The 21,594-nt window shown below is 41.9% G+C and overlaps 1 protein-coding gene across 1 annotated transcript in view; it reads right to left on the reverse strand.

The window, feature by feature from the left end:
• Positions 1-21,594, reverse strand: part of LOC119157737 (c-Maf inducing protein) — a 139,136-nt gene that overhangs the window by 49,439 nt on the left and 68,103 nt on the right. Inside the window, exons 2-3 of the mRNA XM_037408916.1 lie at positions 15,556-15,681; positions 5,233-5,283 (exon numbers count right to left, since the gene is read on the reverse strand). Coding sequence (XP_037264813.1) covers positions 5,233-5,283; positions 15,556-15,681 — 177 coding nt within the window. The remainder of the gene's footprint in view (positions 1-5,232; positions 5,284-15,555; positions 15,682-21,594) is intronic.

A 21,594-nucleotide genomic window follows, 5' to 3' on the forward strand; every position in this document is an offset into this window, starting at 1 on the left:
AAACCGTAAAGGTGCTTTACACAAGGTAGGCTTTACCACACTTTCAAGAACAGTTTCCCTCAACTAAAAATTTTGCAGTTGTAGCAAAGCACAGAAAACTCCCTCTGAACTTTCACCATTAGATACAAAGTCTGTTACTCACCCACAGCTATTATACAAAAAATATTCAGTACTAATGGACAAGGAATTCATAACCTGGACACAGTAAAGACCAGAGAGCGTATTTCAGGTTATTCAGGTCAAATATGACTTTACATGACGGTCAGTCCCTTTGCAATTAATAGGCCTGCTTGCACATCGAAGTATCTATTTCCTGAAGACAAAGATACGACGATCCCTATGAGAACCAGGGAATTATTAATCCAAAATTGAAGTTTTTGAATGAAGGCCAGCACTGCTTGTTTTAGCACTCAATGCAAAATGTTTGCAAATCCCAAATGACAGCATTGTTTCTGTTTCCCGATCCACAGGAATCAAAACATGGAGTCCATGTAGAAAACGAATTTTAAACCAAAGGTAACGTGATTGTTGACTGCAATCAGAGGTGTGTACGCGTGCCGGGCTGCACGAGCACAAGCGCAGGCAGCATCCTGAGGGAGCTGACTGCTCCCGCTGCTCAGCACTTGTGAGAGCACACCTGAATGCTGTGCCTGGCTCGGGGCTTCACAGCTTGGTCATACAGGCTCTCAGCAACCTCATACGACTTCAAAGTATACCCTGCACTGAGTCAGGCAAAGGGCAGCGTGGGTGGGGAGAGGACCAGGTGATGTTCAAAGGTCCCTTCCAACCTAAACAATTCTACAATTAACACATTTGCACTGTCCATGCTAACAGATGGGTAAAACTCCTAACCAAGCAGCACTACTCATTAAGGGAGAGTTGAGGACTCGTTAATAGCATCAGTAGAAAAGACAAGGTATAGGCAAGCTTTTCTAAAAGATCCAGGTCAGGGGTGCACAAAGCTCAGCTCAAGTCATGCTTCGTGCTGTACTGCAGACCTGGGTCTGTTCTTTCCATATTGTGTCAATTCAGGACATTCCCCCAAAGGCCATCAACTGACATGTTTCATTGCCGCATCATTCAGTTAACTAGAAAACACAAACAACCCACATATCCCACAATGAGGGCAGCGTTCAGAGTTTACTATCAAGCGTGCTAAAAAATTGCAACATGCCCTGTGTAACCTTTAGGTGCATTCCCCCCCCAATACATGCAAATCCATACCTGTACTCTGTTATCACAAGACAAGACCTAAAGACCCCTGGAGAAGATCTCACTGACATGTTTTTTAATTCAAGTGCAACACGCTACTAAATTACTCAAGTGGGTCTTTTAATGACTAATAATTTAAGCACATGGTGTAGCAGGGCTCGACAATTTCTACAGAGGATGGCACCTCTGTATGCTTGGCACTACACAAATACACAGAAAGTCCTTAGCCCAAAGATGGCAAGATATCACCAAGCAACAAAGCAAATGGATGCTGTCTGGGAAAATGCCAAGGGCACACATTTGTTTATTTGTGTGTGCCCCCAAATTACAAGTCGTAGTACCCCTCAAAGCCAAGCTTAGCTGTATTCACCCCCTACAGAAGTGGCTGGTTACCACTGTATGTGGCCTAGACCCAGAAAGGGCAATGAACTGCATGCGTTAGTCTCTTTTGTGTATTCACAAAAAGTGTTGTTATCTTTATTGATACACTGTTATGACTTACCAGCTTCCAAATACCAAAGATTACATATCATGGTTTCAATCCAACCTCCTTGGTTTTAAAGGAACATTCCTTACACAATGGATTAATGATTTGTTTATGTTTGAGGATCTGGACAGCTGTTAACATGTTCTGTTTATTCTCTGGACAAATATCATTTGGCTTGGCTATAACCTGAAGGAAATCAGGATTTCTAAAAATAGGCTGAGGTGGCCAATAATCCTTTAGGAGTTGTGATACACACTGATATCCAGATCAAATAAGGAATTATGAGTAACTCCTAGTGGGAGGGTTTGAAACGGAAAACCCAAAGAGAAAATGACTACATAAGGAACAGTCTGTCCCTACATCCATGCTCTCTTCCATGAGCACAGTATTCAAGGAGAAAGTCACATCTAAAAAGCTGTGTAAGCATCTTGACAGCTAGCTAGTTGGATGACACATAAAACCTCTTGGAGCTGGATCTAAAACATGGATAATTATGTGTTTGCTTTTCTTTTATTTCTGTTTATCTGTAGCATCTCTTTTATTATTCTCTGGGCTGCAGAAAGAAATTCTTCCTGATTTTTATTTCAGTGTTTGTCTCTAGAACAAAATTATTTCCAGGGTGCTGGCTGGCAAAATGAATTCCCACAGCGTGTTAATCCTTAAAACTGCACCACATAAAAGCTCTCCCACAGACCTTAGCACCTTCATACAAGACCAAAGGATAACCGGTATGTGCCTGAACCTAAAGAGCTTCCCCAAATATTTAACCACACAGGTACACCCTGGACCTAGCCATTCTCCAGGTAGCTCAGACAACGTGGTCAGCAGCATCTGACCGACCCTCAAGGCTGGAAGCACAGGGAAAGGAGCCAGAAGCACACTGACAGAATATGAACCTGCTCCCAACGACTGCAGTTTAAGTGGGGGGCAATTTCCACTGCTGGTAACTCCCAGGATATCTGTTTGCCATCTGTAAAATGGGTTCCTCCAGCCTTGTTTGGGCGGGACGGGGAAGTGACAGTCTCCTGCTCCACCTACATCTACTGCCTAGCACAGCGGAGCTCTGGGTTCAGCCAGGCCCCCTAAATGCTTCCACTGCACAACTACAAACAACAGTAAGCTCATCTCTGTCGAATGTTTTCCCCCAAATAACTGCTTCAGCTATCTGCACCAGTTTGCATCTGTGTTCTACATGCCCGCAGAAATGTTTTGACCTATTATTTGTAAGACCACTGGACAAATATATCATTCGTCAGCACAACCACCCAATTATAATACAGCTGCGGCGATCTCTCTGCCAGCTGGTGCTTTGTGTAAATGACCCATTCCAGAAGAACAGGCTTCCTGGTTTTTTGTGGGTTCCCTCACTACCTGCTTAATCATCAAACCATAACAATTATGGAGTGAGATGAACCTTGGCACCTGGCTCTTAAAGTCATAGGCTATGGTGCCAGTAAAGTGATAAACTTTGCAAAGGTAGACCACATAACTGCACCCTTCCACTCTCCTCCTAGATACACCACTTGTCTTGCCTCTTAGTTCTGTTGTGATCTCATTTAAACCTGGTAAATATCAACCAAAGTACAGAGCAGAAAATTACCAGGTGCTCTTCTTCTGAACTATTAAGCAACAAACCCCATCAAAACTATATCCATTTTAGCAAAGAGGAATTTGTTGGTGTAAAGTACCTGGGCGGTGACTAAACCCTGTCGCTGTTCTTATGGGAAAAGGCTACTTGCTATTCTTGGTAAAGGGAAGGCCTTTCAAATCAAGATAAATGTTTCACTTGTTTTTCAGACATGAACTTAATGGGGGTGGGGAGGGAAGCAAAAATAAGTTCTACTTTGCAACAAGTTAAATTACTCAGAGTTTCCCAAAATGAGAGGCTTGGTCAGAGGCATTGGAAAGTTTAAGAAATACTCCTTTAAAAACAACTCCCACAGAGCAAAGCTCCCTCTCCATGACTGAAAGGCATGTGAGCAAGCCAGGTCATTCTGTCTCGGCTTCCCCTCGCCCCACCTCCATAATTTAATTGATGGGGTAGCCGGTGGTGGGGCCAGGCTGCATCTTTACCATTCCTTACTTTTTTTTTTTTTTTTTTTTTTTTTTTCCCCTCAGAGTTGCACCTCCAACCCTGATTTTCCCCTTACTACAGCAGTGAAGGAGGCACATGCCACCGGCACATCAATACCACAGCCATCCTGGTCGGGGGAGAGGGAGAAAAAGAAATTCCATCATCATTTCTGTCCACGCTTTCTCTCGTCTTCCCTGCCTGCCTAAGTAGGAGGAAAAATAACAGCCATATGGAGATACTGTCTCTGCATGCTTTAAGCTCTTTGTTATCCTCAGGAGCTGCAAAGAAAGCAAGACTGGCTAGGCATTCCGTTAATGATACTGTCAAGAGGCCAAAATGAAGTGCCACACCACAGCCTGGCCTTCTGCGATCAGTACCACTGTCCCACGCTCATTTGGGCAATCAGGGTAACAGGCTGGAGAATATGCCAGTGGTCTGGAAAAAGAGATCTCGACACTTGGCTCTTACTGATAAGAACCTGGATCCACTCAGAATAGGATTCTGCCAGACGCTGACGGCGATACAAAGCACACCGATACTGTAGTTTTGCCACACAACTATTTTGCAACTATCAAACACACCTACAACAAAACCAGTTTGGTGGGAGGGACTTTCTTATATTTTCACATGCGGTTGCTGTCAGCGGGCTGAAATCTTGATGAACTACACAGCCGATCTGGCTGGCTTCACTGAAACCCTGCCGAAGACAAGTCCGGAGCTGAAAAGCTACTGCTTGTCTTCCCCACCGGAAGACGAGAGAGGACAACCATATTCAGCATCTGGCCAAAACTTGTTTCCAGCTGCATCAAAGATCCATACAGATTCCATCCAAAGGTCAGCAGCTACAGTTTTCGATGAGGAATGTGCTGCTTTTGAGAGACAGTGTTGTCACTGTGATCCGCTTCCCCGACTCAGGGCAATCAGCCCATTGTTCCCGCTGAAAATGGGACAGGGCTCGAGACCTCTGAAATAGAAACTGCCTTTAAATCCAAATCTTCCTAAAGCATAAACACAGACTGATGCATAACCAATTGATGCTATTTACAATAACCAACTCTAAAAGACATCCTTTCTCCCTAGTTTCTCAGGAGAAGGAAAAACCAAACAAAACCACCAAATATCCCAAGTGTCCAGAGCATATGATTAGGCTGTATTGATTCTGTAACGTATCACACTTCACTGTACAAAATCAAAACCATCCAATCTCTATACTGTTTAAATGTGAATTGACTGGCTATCTACTTTCTAAAGCCAATCACATGATGATAAATCTGGGCTATGTAACAAGTTAATTTGTCCACTTCATTCACAGTAGGGACAAGTTGAAACCACATACTTCTGATTCAGGGCTCCTGTAAGAAAAACTTTATCCATTCAGGACTCTTAGAACGAAGGGATAGGGAATGCTAAAAAGTATTCTTAGGGGCAGACAAGGAAGACAGTGAAGTGCAGAACTTACCTTCCACTGCAAAGAATGGAACCACTGATCCCTCAGGTAACTGTTTGCAGCCTGCAATAAACAAAAGTTATAAACAGAATCATTAGTTTCTAGCAGCGTTTCAGATCAGCCAGCCAAAACAAAGCAAATCACCCATGTGTGCCCTAAAACCAATAAGGCTGCACTCACCACATTCTTCTGAACTTTATGATCCTGGCTGACTTCACCCGCAGCCTCACCAGAGTGAAGGGGACTCTTTGCTCAAAGCTACCACTTTACATTATAACCTGTTTATTTTCACAGAAAGCAGTGACATGAAGACCTTGCTGCAAATGTAAAATACCAAACTAAAACCTTACAAAACATTAACCTCCTATGAAACGGAGTCCAACCCAAAGACTAAAAAATCCTCCCTGATTTCAATCAGGTTTTGGTCAGATCTTGTATGTCTGTAGGACATTTGCCTTTGCTATTAATCATCGGACGCAGAGCAGAGTAAGAAGATGGGTTGACATTTTACTAGAAGGGGTGGGTTTTTTCCATCCTCTAGTTTCCCTTCTTGTCCTGTTCCTCAGCTGGCCCCAAAGCAATTCAAATTATGTCTTAGCTCTTTCAGCGATATTAAAACAGAGTGAAAAGCATAACACACACAGACGTGCAGACACATGCACAGACTGTTTGCAGCAACAGCATAAATGTTGTAATAATGACTCCCAGCGATCACCCGTTTTTGTCCGTATTGAGCACAGCTGCCAGAAATGCTCAGTGTGAAGCCAGGTTCTTAGCCAACGAAGGAATAGTTCAACACTCCCAAAGGTCAAAAGGCTCCGTATCAAAAAATATAAAAGCATCTACAGTGACGTAAATATGCATGCCTTAACAAGGTGACATAAGTTTGAAATATTTGAGTGGGTAGAGATGCCCTTTGGCTTTTTCAGCTCTAACTTATCGCCGCCAATCGCTGGGCAATTTTTACTTACGACTCAAAATGTTTTATGCAATCAGTGAAAATTACAGGATAGCCTATAAAGCCATGCCAGAAGAAAAAAAACCAAACCGTGAGGTTCTTCACCACCTAAAAAACACTTACTTCTTGCACATTAAAGCATCATTCAACAAATTTCACTCCATAACAGCTTTTCAGGTAAGTATTCAAAATCCACATCACAGAATTAATTTCATTGCCGGACAGTGGTTCAGTTGACTGATAAGGGCAAGAATACCAGAAGTAAAAATGTTTCATGTCAGGGTCATATACTGATGTCTCAGTGACATATATTTGGACTGATTTCTCTGAATTAAATGCAGTAATGCTCTTTTATATATATGTATTACATATTATTTTATACATTAACGACAATCAATTGCTCCTCCAGTAGATCTCTAGGCAATAAAGCCGAATAGATCTATCATAAATAACGTTGGCTGACCACAGAGTTTATCAAAAACAAACTTTCCATTTCATGAAGAATGCTGACCTATCAGAATGTGAATTTGCTAGAAATGGAACCAAAAAGCATAACTTTTTTTTTTTCTACTTCTTTTTTAATTATTATTTGTATGCAATGAAAAATCCTAAAAATGTTTAGAGTGCAGATCTTCAGGGTATTTTGGTTTGCCAATATTTAATGATTTTCTTTCTGTTATTTACACAGTGGTTTATGCATATATGTGCATTCCAACATATGAAAAGATAGACCTTTTACCTATATATGTTACAGAACTGAATTTCAATTCAATATACTTTATACTATATATAGTATATATAATAAAAAGGTCAAAAATAGTTTGCCACAAAAAGCCTGAAAAACATTTTGAACATAAATAAAAAGACATGAAGTAAATATGTTTAGATATTTCTTATCTTTGCCCAGACAAAATGCTGCAAAAACCCACCAATTACTCTGAAAGATTCAATTTCAAATGGAACCTTTTTTTTTTAAGGAGAAAACTGTTTCATGGAGGGGAACAAAACCCCTTCATTTGAAATGCTAGCATCAAAGCCCCTTAAAGAATAAGCAAAACTGAAAGTTTTTGTAGGCTGGAGCATGTATACTAAGCAATACCACCATTCATATTGCAAGTTACACATCCATTACTTCTTAAAAAAAAAAAAAAAAAAAAAAAAAGCAGACTGAGTATATAGGAGCTATGCTAACTAAGATACTGTTATTCAAATTGATAAAATCCAAAATATTCGAGGGAGATGAAGTACTTCTCTCATACAAGCAAAATGTCAACCTGATTTAGTGCCTGGTCTGACCGCTACGTGACTTGAACAAAAACTGCACTGAAGTCTAAAGTAAGAGCAAATGCTAAAGCCCTAAATGGGAACTGCTGAGAATCGTTAATTATTCTCCTGCTTTTGGGATGTCAGGAGCTGCAGCCTGTAAGACCACCACAAATAATTAGAAAATACTATGTGTAGATAGATTGTGCAACCAACTGGAGCCTCACATAAACCGGATGACAGAAACTATTAATGAGAACAACAGCATCAGGCAGAGGTAGAGATACTGCAAATAGTGGAGAAGAAAAGGAACAAATAATGTTAATGCTATAAAAGGCAAAACCAAAACCAGAAGAGGAAAGACTTTTCAACTTGACAGTAGCAATATACAAAAAGCATTTAAAGTAAAATTAGCAAAGTGACCAGGTTCCAAGTACGGGACCAAGACTGTCTAAACATAGCGTTAGCTACTGTAGAGGAGAAGTGGTAAGAAAACTTGCATCTGGGTCTAGGTTAGGAGTTTGAACCACTCAAAAACTACAAACACTCAGAGCTGGGGCTGTCATTCAAGACTGCTCCCAAGGAAAATGAAGACAAAGACCACAATGTGAACACAGAAGTGGAAAACCCAACCTTTAGGGAATCCTCACGCTTCTATTAATGATCAGGACGTGACGCTAAGAGGAACTTGGAAAGTCAATGGTCATTTCACCGGCGGTCTTTCCACAGTGTTCCACACAGTTAGTCTGAATGCATTTAACCCAACCACTGTTATCTGGATGGAGCTGTCTGACACCAGCGTTCCCCACTTCTCCCTGGCAGCAGAGACTAATCCTTCCAGTGCACTCTTCCTGCCTCATTCCAGTAAGCTGCAAAACCGCAGCGATGTGCAGGAAATGCTGGATCTTTTGCAGAGGACAACAAAGAGCTTGCGCTTGCACAGCATCCCTTGTTCCTCCCTTGTCTTCTTCAGGCTTACACTGAGAAAGGGACTACAGGGAATATTTCTTCCTTATCAAAAGAAATGTGAGCTTCACAGCACTCCAGGATGACAGAAGAGCCATCAGGCTCTTGTTGGTGCTCATCCAGACAGCTGTCCAACCGATGGCCACTTGTGCACACACTGACTTACTCAAGCATACAGATTATTGTGCATAAAATTTCTGAAGTTTGGAGCAACAAGCACCAAAGTGTAAGCAGTGGAGGAAACTACAATTGATTTACAGGGGCCGCACACACACATTTACAGTTTTATCTGATGTGCATTCCTGGAGCCCAGCACTTCTGCACTGAAGTCATCACTTCCCGGGAACTGACAGCTACAGTTTTTCACTCTAGCTGAGGGCATAACCTACTATATTTATTCAGCTCTAGGGTACAATAAAGAGGAGAAAATGAGACACAAAAGACTTCAAAAGCAGGTTTTCCTTCGGCATGCTGACCACACAGGGTAAGTTTTTCTTACTCAGCCTTGCCCACACAGTGGGTCCAGTTTACACTGTTAATCTTACAGCTACCTTTCCAATTTTTAAAAAAAAGATCAAACCTGGAAACATTTTGCCTGCCATTGTTACAAGTAGCCACTGAGACAGGAACGAAGTACAATGGAGATTTTATAACCTATCTACGTTAAACAACAGTTCGGGCCCCCTGCGTGGTTGGTGTGCTTAGAGGCTCCAATTCTGCTAAGAACTTTGTTCTCAAATGCAATGGCTTTAGCAGGGCTGTGGGTGGCACACAGTCCGACCGACTGGAGCTTCTTGCACAATCAAGATCTTCCGCTGTTTTTGCACAACCACAATGTAGTAGAAAAGTACTTTAGAAAACAGGACAATGTGGCAGTAAGACTCTTAGAAGGTGTAAGAAGACCGAAACTTCAAGCTTATTTATTATTATTCCAATGAGGAGGAAGAACATCTACTTTTAGAATGCCTGCTGTAGGTAGGACTTTATTTTAAAGACAAGTTGATCCTGGAACTATGTTTTGAAGGATTTTATATGCTAATTTTGGGGGTGTAAATGTTCAGTCAGAGTGGAAAAGACACCTAGGATCAGCTGCAGTACCACCCTTACTCGTAGGATTAATTTCATCAGCTTCAAAAAGACTGCTCACAGGAGGAAAACTGCATGAGAGATTAAATGCCTGCTTATGCAGCACTTTGGTCAACATGAGTAAATTTACATCTCTGCTCAGAAAAACAAGTATTTTTCTCGCAACCAAACTACTTCATTTCTTAGTCAATGAGTAGAAATACACTTTTTCATTAAAAGGTAGTGAACTTTTTAAAAGCAGATTTTCCTTTTGCTTGCAAAAATAGGAAACTGAACACTTGTTTCATGCCAGCATTAACAGCCCCTACAGTAATTTCCACCCAGGTGAGGAGGAGACAAAATCGGAACCTTGGTGCTGCTGAGAAACAGAACACCTGAAACTGCAAGAAACAGACCACTCTAGAAATGATGGCAAGACCTTTACCTAACGTCAACATTCACAGCACCACTGATACGGGCTACGTATGGCTACGGCAACAAGCATCAGCAGAAAATTTGTGATTTCCAGCACATCACACAGGCCAGGCTACTAAGTTCCTTTATGAGTAAGTTAACCCTTTTTACTGGCATGTGTGTTACTCGGAAGAATACAAGAACAGGCCTATCCACATAGCAAAAGCTCCCCAATTTTTCCTTACCACAGCATCCTTCACACATACTCTGCTAAGGGATTTTGCCAGCTGAAAAGATGTGGCAGTAAGTGGGAACTAACCACCCAGATTCTGTTTTTAACTCTTCCTGGTTTCATTCAGTGTTTCTCTTTCTCTCCCTCGCTTGCTTTCTGGTCAGCAGGATGGGGATTTGTTATGCTTTCCTCCAGCTGAGGCACATTCATTGCTGGGACTCACAACATATAGCAGGCTTTTCTGCACCAGTTCATTACCAGCCACAGAAGAGCAGAGCGGAGCGGCCGCAGGAAGGCGAACCCCCATGGCATGCACACTGCTGCCTCATGCAGACTGTACAAAACCTCTTCCTGATGCAAACCCCAGCGTTGCGCCTCCAGGACACAGGCAGACCTGCAAGTGAAACCCGCCACTCTTTGGGCTTAACCCAAGGTACAGACGGAGTTACTGGTAATTGATAGAAATGCCATTTTCCTCCTGAAAATATTCTGCATCTCTGCTGGATTCTGGTCCTTGCATGACCTCTCCACAGTGGCAACATTAGCTGGACTTGCACCGAAAACAAAAGCCAGGTTCTCCAAGGAGACTAAAATAAAACGTTACTAAAAAATCCAGTGGAAACATACACCGTGGGGACTCCCTGGCAAAAACAGCGTGCTCAAGCACCGAGCTGAACGTGTGACTGTTGTGCTTGTCAAGGCTTCCTGTTCTGTTTGTTTTTCCTCCTGACTACACTCGATCGCCAAGAAATGAATAAAACAACACTAGCGATAGGGATGGGACTGGCAGCTTTAAGGCATTTAGGACCCATCTGAAAGAAAGAAAACCACGTGAAAGCAGGCAGTACTGTCACGACTGAAATACCAAAGCCTTTTCCCCCGGACAATTCCTACATTTGGTTTTAAGCAGCTTGTGAAATTACACTCTGCGTTTTTTCCGATCTCCTTCAAAAGGTTCTTCCAGTTATTTCACCATCAATAGCAGCATCCTCTTCATAATCATCCGCACAACGACATAATCATACATTGTGCTTTACAAATGGAAAGAAGAGCAGAAGTTTAGCCCAGCTCAAGGAGGCCCAGCGATTACCCATACTAAACAGCTCACACTTCTTCAGAGGCTAAATTTAGCTCCCATTCCCCGGCCTGAAGAGCTGGTGGCCTACAAGGCAGCTACAGAAACACCTTCTTTCAACACCTGCTATCCCAATTGTAGGAAAGAAAAACAATCTGTGAGAGCTGATTGCTGCTCATTGGAAGGACCATGGACCACATCGTTTGGCAGGAGGAAAGAAAACACTTTGGCAGAAGGAGAGAAAACACAAGCCCCACACAAGTCTAGAAAACTGACTCCCAGAAACCCGACTGTCCCCAGCTCCCACAAGAGACGATGAGAATTCCCGAACACCGGGTGGTGAAACACGTCGGTGCTGAGACAGTTGTGCTTATACAACAAACACTGAGTGGGAAACACATGCACGAAGACGACTTTCCGATGCAATCCCAGGCCAGATTAAGCTGTTTGCTGCCTGAGAACCAAATCCTCCTCTGAAACCCAGGTAGACACGTCCTGTTAGGATGATCCAATTTCCTAAGGGGAGCTGCATCACCTCCGGCACACTTGTCAGATTTCATGTGTTAAAATAGGTTGGGATGGGTCAGTATTGCTATGGGAGGACATCAGGATGATGTAAGGAAAGGTAATGGCACTCTTCCTTCTCTGACTCATTCCTGTGCAGTAATAAGCCAGAAATAGACCTTGGTGACAGCAGACAGAGGGATGAGAACTTGAACATGGATTCGGACTCTCTCGTGCCATTTGTCACGCCTAGCACAGACAAATGCGCGAAGGACGCCCTGACACCACATGCTGACATCCTCCCACAAGGATTGCTGGAAATGAATTTCCATCTGAGGTAATTGCCAGTTGTTTGGAATTTGCTTCTGCTTCAGTGAAGCAGAAGTTGGAATTTAAAAATTTTCTGCACAATGAAAAATCAGGAAAGCCTGTGATTCAGAACTACTAAAATGCTTCACTTTTATGTCAAATCATGTCAGTACTATCCCATAATATCAAAGAATTTACAACACAGCATGTGCAAATTATATATCAAAATATAAAATTGAAATTAATGAGAAGTATGAAATATATCGGGGGGCAGACAAAACTGTTAATGTAAATAATTTTATGTATACAAACCTCATTTAGATCAAGTCTTTGGAAAAAAGAAAAGCGTACTTCAGAAGAAACAGTACTGGGAACATGTTTTGGACTAGTTTGACTTGTTCCACTATCACACACTTCCTGATGCCAGAGCTGGACATTACATCAGAGCACGCTGCCGCTCAGGCTAGCCAGGCAGAATGATTCCACAGAAGATCGGAAGTCTCAATTTCCCACATATAATGGGAAATACATAAATGTATCGAAGTCTCTCAGAAATATGAAAATAACTGAAGTACGCAAGGGCTAATTTCCCAGCATCTCCATTTCCCGGCACCTCAGTGAACTTGTCTTTTAGATACTCAAACTCTTTTTCACATATACTAGAGAATTCCTGCTGAACTCCACTACTTGATAAACCCAGGTTTTGCATCTTGATTTCTTAAGTATACTTAACAGAACTTTTAGTACTGTTCTGGATTTGTGAATACACATTACAACTGTAAAAGGGAAATCTATTTTTATACTCCCTCCAATCTGACCACATCTGATGAATCGAGACACTACCAAAGACCAAGTCATACTAAAAACATTTTTAAAGTTTGTATTTTCAATTATGTTGAAATTCCCATAGAGTTATAATGTAATCTGATCCAGTCTGCCCAGTCAGTCAGCAGTAAACATAACAGAAGCTCAGCTCACTCCACTTTATCAGTTCCTATGAGGTCACATAAAAACACCAATCTTTTCAAAGAAAACACAGAAGCATCCATGCTAAGAAGTTATTTTCTCACAAATGTAATTATTTGTGTGTTTGGTTTATTGGTTCATTTTCTTTTAAGAAAAATTGGCAGGCTGCTCCAGATTAAAGTCTTCATGCCCTGCTAATTTCCTATAAATTCAGCAGGGACCTGTGGGTTCAAACTTCATCTTGTTTCCTATTAAGCAGGCCTGTAAAGGCAGCTACCAGAAACTACAGAATAAAGGCTCAGAAACAAAATTTGGAAAGGCAGATGTAACTACTCTAGCTGTTGAAACTGACATAAATATAAATGCTAGTACCACTAAGGAAGTACATGGAAAAAACAGAGGCAAAATTATCACCAGAAAAAAAAAAAATCAAAATCATGTAATTTGACAAATTTATTTCTAATTAATTCAATTAACACATTAGGCAAGGAAGATTTCCTCAATAATAAGGATCCTAATCTAGCTGTTGAGAAACCATGGCTCGTCTTCCTGCCTTCCACAATGTCACGCACAGTAGAGGCTTTCCAAACCACCAGTACTTAGATGAACTCGCAGCAGCCTGTCTGAAATTCAGACTCCGCACACTCCCCAGTAATGCCTAAAACCAGTAAGTCACTTCGAGCCGCAGAAATTTGGTAAGCACCGAGCAGAGGCATGTACGTACGCTCCTGTGCTTCAAGGACATGTGAAAGGACACACAAATGCCACCTATGCACCAGCAGAGTCCACAAAGTTAGATGTTCTCAGGTCAGCCCAAACTTACTTAGCTACACCATTCTCAGATTAAAGTGGGGCAATAGCTGCAGCCCTGTTTTACAGGGCTGCAAACCCTCAGGATCACACCTGAAAGGGAAAAGTGAAAGGGAGCTCCAGAAATATACTTCGCCAAGGACGTATCCATGGACACCTCTAACCATTTCAGACTAAAACTTTATTTGCTGTGTTGAAAATCATCAAAACCTCATGATATTTTTATGACGTTCCAAAACCATCCCAAACCCCAAGCACAGGAACCATGTGACAGACCAAAGTCAACTACTGTGTCCTTGGCTGCCGCTAAGCCGCTCTGCCTATGGACAGACCCATCAGCCTGTCTGAAATTAAGGCAAAGGAGAGCTGGACCTAGCTGGACCTGGTATTAGAACGACCTGGTATCAGTCGTACCGGCTTCCCAACTCACTCAGAGCCAGCTTTGACGTTCCCCATCACTACAGAAGTCTGTAGTATGGAAAACACGGCCCCGCTTGGCACCCAGCCTCGGCTTACTGAATGACACCACTCGCGTTATTTTTCTCATGCTCTGCAGGCAGAGCCATTTCAACAGAGCTTGAACTAAACCCTCCCTGGCTACAGATGGTACCCCGTACTTTGTGGCCCTACACGGCCTTCAGCAAACATTTCAACATTAAGAAATAATTAAATGCTGGACTGTGCACCATGGATCAGTGGAATGTGCACCACGATTCTCTTGGACAAATGATCCAGCAGACACGGTCATCACAGCCATTAGTGTGTCATTCAGTATGTTCCCATCTTCTCATCTGCTGGACTACATTTTGTGCTTAAGTGGTACAGTTAAAATAAGCGTGTGTGTACACACCCAGATACAGAAGCTCTATTATGGTCAATCCTTTGAAGCTGCTCATACTTTTTCAAGAAAAAAATAACCTTTTTTAATTTTTCATGAGTTACCCACCATTTAAACTAAGCTTAAATTGCTCACCCGGTCTATTTACAGTCCTACCTGCATGAAATGCATATACACAATAGTCATGGCTGTATATTCAACAGAAAAAGTAAATTGTCTTTGAAAAAATGTTGAGAACTACGGTAAGAGTCACCTGGAGTTCAAAACTCCTTGGGGACCAAGCAGCTGGGTTTTTGGTTACTTTTCTTTTCCTACTTCAAAGCGGCTCCAAAGCTCAGTGCTGTGGAGTGCTTTTCCATCACTAAAACTTGCAATGATCCAAGATGTCCTGCAAAGCCTCACAAGTGGATGAAGAAATCTGGAATAATGTAAATGCAGTGTCTTCTGTTTGAAAATAACACTTAAAAGAGAACTAGCATATGTAGATACCCATATAAATATACTGAAATCTTCCAGTGGGGATCAAATATCTTTTTTTAAAAGATATCAGTTCCAGTGCAAGTTACGGGCTTCGTAGATGAATTGAAGGATGATATTTTTAACTGGTTTCATGCACAAATAGGACTATATGTAAAAATGCAATTGTTCCAGGGCCACATCAATGTGCCTTTCCACAGAGCACTATTTTGATACACAAAATCAGGAAGAAGATTTAATCACTGTGGCCCAAAATTTCCATGCTGATCGTTGAACAACATGAAGAGCTTCAGAGCTATAACCCTGAGAAAATTTTCTGGTGGTTAGATAATTTGACAGCATTGATTTCTCTGTCATTTCTGAGTTCATCTAATTAAGATTTCATGCACAGCAAACAGAAGTTAAAAGGAGATCCATAGTAAGACAGAAAGAAAAATGTATTTCTGTGTTTACTGTACCTGCAGTAAGACAGTACCCCCTGGGATTGTGAGCTGTAAACAGTACTTAGGGGCATTCTCCCAGGAGAGCAGTTGAACATCTTCAATAGCACTGTAGGAAATGGAGTTTTCCATGTACCCAGTTGGCTGCAAGAAAACAAAGGAGAGAGAAAAAAAATGTTTACTTACTCACCAGAATTTTCACAATTTCAAAGTAAGAACAGCACTATCAAAATTACTCTTGGTGTTGAAAATATCTGCAAAATCTGACTGGAAAGCAAAATTCCTATACAGGCCATTCAACAGAAAGATGCAATCCGGTCACCTTCATCCAACTTGTCCAAGCGTTAAGATCATTCACATAAAAACAAAACCAGGACAGACCTAGGTGCCTGAAATACAAAAATATCAAACTGCATTTGTTCTGGACCCAAAATCCATGGAATCTAATTTCAAGTTGAACCGAGCTATGAAGGGGTCCGGCTGGGCACATGCTGTCTATGTGTGAAGCAGCATCTCAATCATACAGACAGAACAGCCATGTACTGTAATAAGGTAGTTTACTCCACATGTTCTTGTCCTTCTCCCAGGCTGCAAGGCTGATCAAGCACATCATCAAAATCTAGGCCGCTACATCTGACAATGGTTCTTGGGGCTCCAAAGATTCAGCCCTTAGTTTTTAGAGTCAAGCAGAAGCAGAGCAACTAACCTACTCATCTCAGCCTATACATAAGAACTGGTTTCCTGCACAGATTGCTAATGCCCAGCTTAAAGTGAGAGTCACAATTAAGACACAAATAAGTAACTGTGTTTTGCAATTACATGTACAACATAACTTGACAGTAGCAAGGAAACAAACTTAAACATGAAACCCCTTATTAGCATCCCCACAATTCTTAGGCATTACAGAATTACCTCTAAGATCAGCTGAAATATAAATGTATATACACAAGCACATGTAAGATTATGTCCTAAACACAAGTAAATACACAGAGATATAGTTGTGTATCTATGGAGTATGCATACATATCCCGTACTTTATGCAAGTCTTCATGTTGTTTAAGTAATTTGAGTATTTAACAGAGGTCCTCAAAGATGTCATTTATTTCACTTTGCTATAGCATAAGCAAACTGAGCAGTATTGCTATGGTAGAGAAACTATTTTCATACAAAGATTATCAATCCCACCATATGGATAAACCCTTGGGTTGGCCATGTCTTGCAGGAGAATAGAGCTCGTTACGTTCATGAATTACTTTCTCACTATTACTGGTTTACACATAACTTAAACTTCTCAAACTTACTCCCACTGTGCCCAGTACATAAGTTATTTTTAACTGACAGTCTTGAAATGAAGAAGGCAAGGGAGAAACCACATCTATTTCAGGGTCAAACAGGGCCAGCTCTTAAAATCACAACACAGGATTCCTGGGGGCGAGTGTGAAATAAGCAAATTGCATTTGGAATGCCTCTACTTCTAATTGGTACAACTTTCTTCCATAAGTAGGTGGTGCATCTGGAAATCCTACTTTGAAGTTAGACACTTCGCATGTGTTCATAAGGCCAGAAACGTCATCTCCCAAAATGCAATGACAGCCCTGCCATCCACCTTTGCGGCTACAGAAAGTCAGTTCTTTCCAGCCAGAGAAGCCCAGCGAGCCAGGGAACTGAACTTCAGTAATGTTTGTTGTGGCAGCGTTCATTTTACACTAGCCCTCACCGCAAACAATTTTTGCTGTCTCTTTAACGAAAACCTTGTTATGCAGGAAGCACGATAAACTTCTGCTTATTCATTTACCCACAATATTGTTCTACACTAGTGACTGGAATCCCAGTGGCTTAATGCTGATACTGTACGTCACGCACTGCCTACTGGAGAGTAATTATCTCATTCTCACAGGAAGCCAAAGGCCCAAGATCCGTCGGTAATCAGCATTACAACACCCAGGGAAAAATAAGAAAACAGCCAGCATCAAATCTAGTATGCTCAGGAGTCAAAGTTATCAAACACATGCTCCGAAAGACTGGAGAAGGGAGAAATCCAGAACCAGCCAACACAAATATAAAATGAAATGAATCAAAGCAATTTAAATTTCTCTCTTAAGAAGGTGCTGACTACCCTTAATACCCTCCATTAACTTCAAAGAGGATTTGAAGAATTCTCACAGAATCTGTTCCCAAGAGAAACCTCTTCTATACCTTACACCATCCATTTAAACAGCATTAAAGACAACTGATCCAGTTCAACCACAGCTCCGTAGCCATCCACAAGTAATTTCATCCCAGGCATAAACCTCTTCTCACAGGACAGTCCTTTTCATTACGGACAATGGAGGAACACGGAGTTCTGCAGTTTGCAAAGCATGGGAAGACTACCTAAACCATAACATGGAATTACACAGATGGCTCATCCCTCCAAATGAAAGCATTATGCCAATGAGGTGGTTTATATAGCACTCGTATGATCCCACTTCCATACACTGTACCTAGCTATCAAACACAAAACTTTACTATAGCTGTTTGCTACCTTACTCAAAAACCGAAGATCCCAAATCTACTTTAATCCCTATAAGCAACGCCATATGCATTGTTTCCATTTTCATTAAAAATACCACGTTCTAGGAAGTGAAATACCTTCAGTTCTCCAAAACGCTAGCTAGAGGCAGCCTCATCTCTGCACTGCAATCAAGAGTCTAAATCAAAGTGATTTATCAGTGCGTAGAGCTCCTTGAAATTGTGCTTCTAGATGCTGCCAAACACCGAAGACGACGCTCCCACATCAGGGCTGTACAGAAATGCCCTGAAGCAGCACAGAAACAGAGCTGTCCTTGGATTCCCAGAGCTCCCAGGGCCTCGGTGCTCCTCACAGGGAGACCATGGCACCAAGGAGGTGAAGGTCAGCCCCACACAAAGGTGTCTTTTCCCTAATCCCTGTGCACACACAGATGCAAGCCCAGAGCGGTGTTCCCCGCTTGTGTTTTCTCAAGACCAAGCACAGTTCAGCCGTTTATCAGGAAATGGCCTGAGGTAAAACCACAGCCTGAGTCACTGGTTCCTCTTAAAACATAGGCTGTTTTGACATTCAGGTATGCCAACGTCAATCACGGTGAATCACTGTGGTCAACAAATAAGCAGTGCAAGTGTTGCACGTTCTCATGTTCCAGCTGGTCTGGCTTGCACACACCCCCAGAAGCTGCATCCGCACCCCCAGGTCGCTCCATGGGAAATTCAAATTAGAACAGCACGCATGACCAGAAATATGGATTCAGGGATCTGAAAACACCTAAACTGAGACAGATCTTCAGTGGGTCACCAGGAAGCATCTGGCACCAACACTAATCTTAAGCAGCATTCCCACCTCCATCCGCCCACTTGGCCTCTGCCCATACAAATATCTGTCTGGCTGTGGCGTCAGGCAGCTGAGGGAACCCACCCAGCTTTTGCCAGATTACTTTTTAGCTCCTTCAGTCCCGTTTCTAACATGAAACAGAAGCTGGTATGTTAACAGAACTTAGGGGACACCGCATCATGGGGAAGGGAGTGGGCAGCAAGGATCTGAATATTCCAGTCTAATTACAGGTGGGAGACAATCTAAAGCCACAGCACCTCTGAGCAGGAATACATCAAGTTCAGTTGAAAATGCCTGTATTTAAGAAAACAATAATTCTTATTTTTATAGCTGTCATTTTTGAAAGGAGATTTGCATTTCTTGGCAAAGTCTGAAATCTATCAAATGAAGCAAGATAACACACTTTTCACGTTCACTCTACAAAATTAATCCCGACTGAAGACACTCTGGCCAGATAATCTCCATATGTCAGCTTACAGATTTACAGTTACAGTTTTAACTTCTGGCTGTTTGCTGTTGAACATGCTCTGAAGAACCGTAAGAGACTCATAAATGAAACCGAAATTTATTACAACAAACAAAAATCTCAAGTTAAGGAAACATTTTTCTCTTCACATTAGCCTTTAGCCTCCCAACGAAACATGTAACTTCTCCATTGGGAAATCAGGTATGTTTTAACCCCAGTGAGAACTTCATCTTTTTTCAGTTCCATAAAGATTTATTAATCATACAGCTTTGAAACAACTTTGCACCAGAATAGCCACACACCAAAACCTACTATAAATCAAATCTCAGGGGAATCCAGTGCTCCCAAATCTGGAAGAACATGTAGGCTCACGCATAAGGGTAGTTTTCTCTTAGCATTTCTGGGAAAAGTTGGCAGCAGCAGACTACTCAATAATGCAAAAATCTGCCCACTTGTTTCCATGGGAAATCCTACAAGGCAAAGAATAAACATGACGTCCATTGTTAACACGAAGCTTGTATGCACTTACTCATATAATAAAGTACTAAATCTTCAGCTGCATATTTTCCAAAGAAAGCATCTAGAAAAGATGAATTCTATGAATAGAGATGGTTATTTGCATTAAAACATATTTAGACTGACAACTCCCACCAACACAACAACAATGAATTACAACAATGAAATACTACAGATGGTAGGGGGACACAGGGCTGTTCCAGACCCTTGCTCTTCCACTGCCAGGTGCTTATTTCTCTCTTGGCTGCTGTTTAAGAGTGAGCCATGCTGCTATAGCCCAGAATGATGAGCATACTGTACTACATGTATGTTTTCCATACTCAAATAAGATTCAGTCCTGCTGAAAAACATGTAGCAAGGGTTGATTGTTCTCAAAACTTTCATGGGCGTGGAGACTATTCAGTCAGCACACTGAAGGGTAATGGACTCTGAAACTGCTGAAAACAATGGATGGTTTGAAATAAATCTCTGTTAGGAGACATCCATGGCTCCAGAGAACGTCCCAGCAAAGTAGCTACTTCAGATAACAGCAATTAACATCTTTGTTCATTAACTGTATAACCTATCAGAAGACATTTATCAAGTTAAGCAATTAGTAGTACTATGCCATAATATGCAGCACAGTACAATTTGTCTCACTCTTGATACAGAAGAATTTACTGCCATGCTCACTTGTCATAATGACATGAAAGAGTTTAAAGTCAATGTTAATCTCACAGAGATTAACATGATAAGAAAACAGGCAGAAAGGCTAACAGTGGGGAGACACCCAGCTCTTTCCCAAGGCTGCACAAAGGAATTTGAGTTTCCTTGGAACAACATTCTCATCTAATCCATCACACTTCCCGGACTCCCAGCCTGCCCGTCATCACCATTCCCCTCCCACTCCTCCCAGTAAGTAGGGGGTTTCACATGTTGGACCGTAAGAAAAGATCTCACTTGCTCTGTGCACTGGGAGTAGGACTACACTGGGCGAAGCGGGTGCTTAATCTAGGGAGCCGTGGGGAAGGGATCTCTCCATGGGGCCAATCTAAATCACTTCTGCTTGGAGCTGCTTTGCTCCCAAGTCTGGTAGCGATGCTTGGTGGGGCTTTGTCTGGTTTTGGTGTTTTTTGATAGATGGAAACAAATTTGGACACTGTGGCCCAAATCTTCAGTGAGGCTCTACCCATCCACCTCAGTTGAAGCCTAAGGTGTACTGGTGCGTAATTAATTATAGGAGAAAGGGGGAAGGGTTTTCCTACAGCATTTATTTGTGTGTGGCTGCGTGTAAAAGCATCCATGTGTGTATGTGTGTGTGCGTGTACACACACCCCGTCTGTCTTTACACCTACACAGAGACAAAAGACAGCAGAAATATATCCCGTATTTCTCTACACAAAAACACAGCAGAAAACCTCGGAAAACCGATACAAATGTAAGAGCTGCCAGGAAGAAACAGATTACTCCAGACTGTGCAGAAAAAAAATAAGCCACCCAATCTGCAGTGGGGCTGAAGTATCAGTTCTGTTCAGCTACAGAAAATGGTCAGGGCAAAACTGTTCATCAAAGTGCTGTCAAGGAAAAAACTGGTCTCAACATGAAGACAGACGAGCTACAAAACCTGCAAAATAGGTGCAGACACCAGCAGAGGGAAGAACTTCTAATTAAGTCAGACCTGAAATAAGTTTAAAGCACAGAACAGAAGCTCATCATTAAGAAGAAGGGAAAATAAGGTCCTATTATGGGA

The sequence above is a fragment of the Falco rusticolus genome, chromosome 15 (assembly GCF_015220075.1).
Source record: "Falco rusticolus isolate bFalRus1 chromosome 15, bFalRus1.pri, whole genome shotgun sequence".
In the NCBI taxonomy this organism is placed as follows: domain Eukaryota; kingdom Metazoa; phylum Chordata; class Aves; order Falconiformes; family Falconidae; genus Falco; species Falco rusticolus.